This window comes from Penaeus chinensis, chromosome 30, assembly GCF_019202785.1.
Source record: "Penaeus chinensis breed Huanghai No. 1 chromosome 30, ASM1920278v2, whole genome shotgun sequence".
In the NCBI taxonomy this organism is placed as follows: Eukaryota; Metazoa; Arthropoda; class Malacostraca; order Decapoda; family Penaeidae; genus Penaeus; species Penaeus chinensis.
Window position 1 is genome coordinate 14,844,999 of NC_061848.1, and position 2,500 is coordinate 14,847,498.

The 2,500-nt window shown below is 31.6% G+C and overlaps 1 protein-coding gene across 1 annotated transcript in view; it reads left to right on the plus strand.

The window, feature by feature from the left end:
• Window positions 1-2,500, plus strand: part of LOC125041177 (ubiquitin carboxyl-terminal hydrolase isozyme L5-like) — a 4,951-nt gene that overhangs the window by 1,462 nt on the left and 989 nt on the right. Inside the window, exons 2-6 of the mRNA XM_047636000.1 lie at window positions 669-732; window positions 983-1,088; window positions 1,412-1,599; window positions 1,955-2,152; window positions 2,350-2,449. Of these exons, the coding sequence (XP_047491956.1) occupies window positions 669-732; window positions 983-1,088; window positions 1,412-1,599; window positions 1,955-2,152; window positions 2,350-2,449 (656 nt within the window). The remainder of the gene's footprint in view (window positions 1-668; window positions 733-982; window positions 1,089-1,411; window positions 1,600-1,954; window positions 2,153-2,349; window positions 2,450-2,500) is intronic.

Below are 2,500 nucleotides of genomic sequence, written 5' to 3' on the forward strand. Positions count from 1 at the left end.
CATTGCAAATAAGTTATACAGAATAGCATTTCAAAGTTTTGTTTGTTTTTTGTGTAAAAACATTTGTTATCAAGATTAGATATATAAACTGTATATTATTATTTTGAATTAATTCTCTAAGAAATCCTGACATTCATGTCTGATAACTATTGACTTTTTTTTTTAATCATTCAAAAAGGTTTGATTGACATTGATGAAACCTCTGTACTACTATCTTATTCCTGAAAGGACAAGATGTCTTACACTCTGAGGCAGATATGACAATGTCATTCCAATAAACTTTAACTATTTTGATACAAAAAATTAGTTGCATTTTTGTAATCTACATTGTGAGATCTGGTAACATCAGTAATTTTTTGGCATCTTGTAATTACGTGCTTAAATATAGAATGTATCTCTGTTAGTGTTAACTTTTGCCACAAGATTATACAAGTGCTAATAGCATATGTGTATGAATATGATTAATCGTAATATGTATTAATTGTGTATTGATATGATTAATCTTTATAGGAATAGGAAAGCTAACTTTGTGATAACTTTTATTATCTGTGAATCTTTATGGAAAGTGCTTCAGATAAGCATGTCTTTTTGGTACCAAGTTTAGTTAGAAAGATATATATATAAGTTTTTTTTTTCCAATTTTAATTAAAGTTACATTTTTCTTCCAGGGGTCAAGGGTGTCCAGGTTGAAGAGTTATGGAGTCTTGATGAAGAATCCTTTGCCAAACTCAAGTAAGTGACAAAAGCTTAAGCATCGGGAACTTTACAGTCTGTAACTGCAAAACAATTTTTCAGACTACTTATTACAAGGGAAGTGCTTTTAATCACCTTATCTGTGAGAATGCATTGAATGAAAGCTTGGATCTCCTTGATTGTATCCCTTTATTCTTGTGACATTTTTTATTCCATAAAGTCAAGCTGTGAATGTAATTTAATAGAAAAAATATATTTGTTTTGAGAGATAATGACCTTCTGATTACAGGCCAGTGCATGGGTTGATCTTCCTGTTCAAATGGCAGCAGGAAGAGCAGCCTTCTGGTACAGTTGTCCAGGATAATCGCCTGGATAAGATATTCTTTGCTAAACAGGTACATGTTATTTTTGTGTGGGTGGCTTAGATTTTTATCATTCTACACCGTTAAAAGGGAGACTAACTCTGGCAAATGTCTGTTTACATCTAATTTATATATATTTTTGAATTCTTCTGTGATAAAACCATATAACTTAGAGCTAAAGTATTAAGACAGATTATTATACTGTAAAGAATGGCTGCAAGTTACTTTAGTGTTTCAATCTATTTACTTAAATTAAATTATAAGTAGATTTTTAATGCAAAGTAATCAGAATGATTTATAATGTTACTGAAAATGTTTGAGTGAGACATGATTTTAAAATAATTTTCTGCTTCCAGATGATAAACAATGCGTGTGCAACACAAGCAATTCTGTCCATATTGTTAAATACCAAGCATCAGGATGTACAGCTAGGTCCGACACTAACAGAATTTAAGGAATTCACACAGACCTTTGATGCTCACATGAAAGGCTTAGCACTTTCCAATTCGGATACAATTCGGAACGTTCATAATTCGTTTGCTAGGTAAGATATAAGCAATGTAGATTTTATGCTACTTCCTTCTAATAGTAATACAGTTACTGATATCTATTCATGACTAAAACATGCATTGACATCATATTAGAAATACCATAAGTTCTTTTCTTTTTGAAAAATTGTATATTACAAAGATGGTATAGTAGCCAATTCGTGTAAATGTCCACGTCACTGAGAGGATTTACATTTCTTTTGAAAATGTATTACTGCATTATTCCACTATACACGCGGAAAATACAAGTTTTTTGCTACCATTTTAAGAATAATTTGCTAGATTTTGTAATTATTAGTGACTATGATGTAAATGATTTTGTAATGATGTGTGTATATATTCTGTTCTCAGGCAAACTCTTTTTGAATTTGAAAGCAAGCAGCCCAGTGAAGATGATGACGTATATCATTTTATTGGATATATTCCTGTTGAGGGGCGTCTCTACGAACTTGATGGGCTGAAGGATGGACCAATAGACTTAGGCCCCATTTCGCCTGGCACAGACTGGCTCACAGTGGTGCAGCCTGTTATCCAACAGAGAATTCAGAAGTACGGGGTTTTGAATTGCAATGAGTTTAAGGAAAAGATTCTATATTTATTGCTTATTTTATTGTTTGATGGATATTTTTGTGTTTTCATAAATACCATTTTGTTCTTTTCATTTATATCTGACATAAGGCTAATTCATAGATTCATTTATTTATTTTTGGAAATATCATTGCTTTTATACTTTTGTACTTTCTTAGGTTTGGGGAAGGAGAAATTCATTTTAATTTGATGGCACTGGTTAGCGACAGGAAGATGGTCATTGAACGTTCTATTGCCCAGCTCCAAAAGCAGATTGAGGTAATGAATTGATTTTGCATTTTTTGTTTGAAGATTGAAATTAGATGTTCC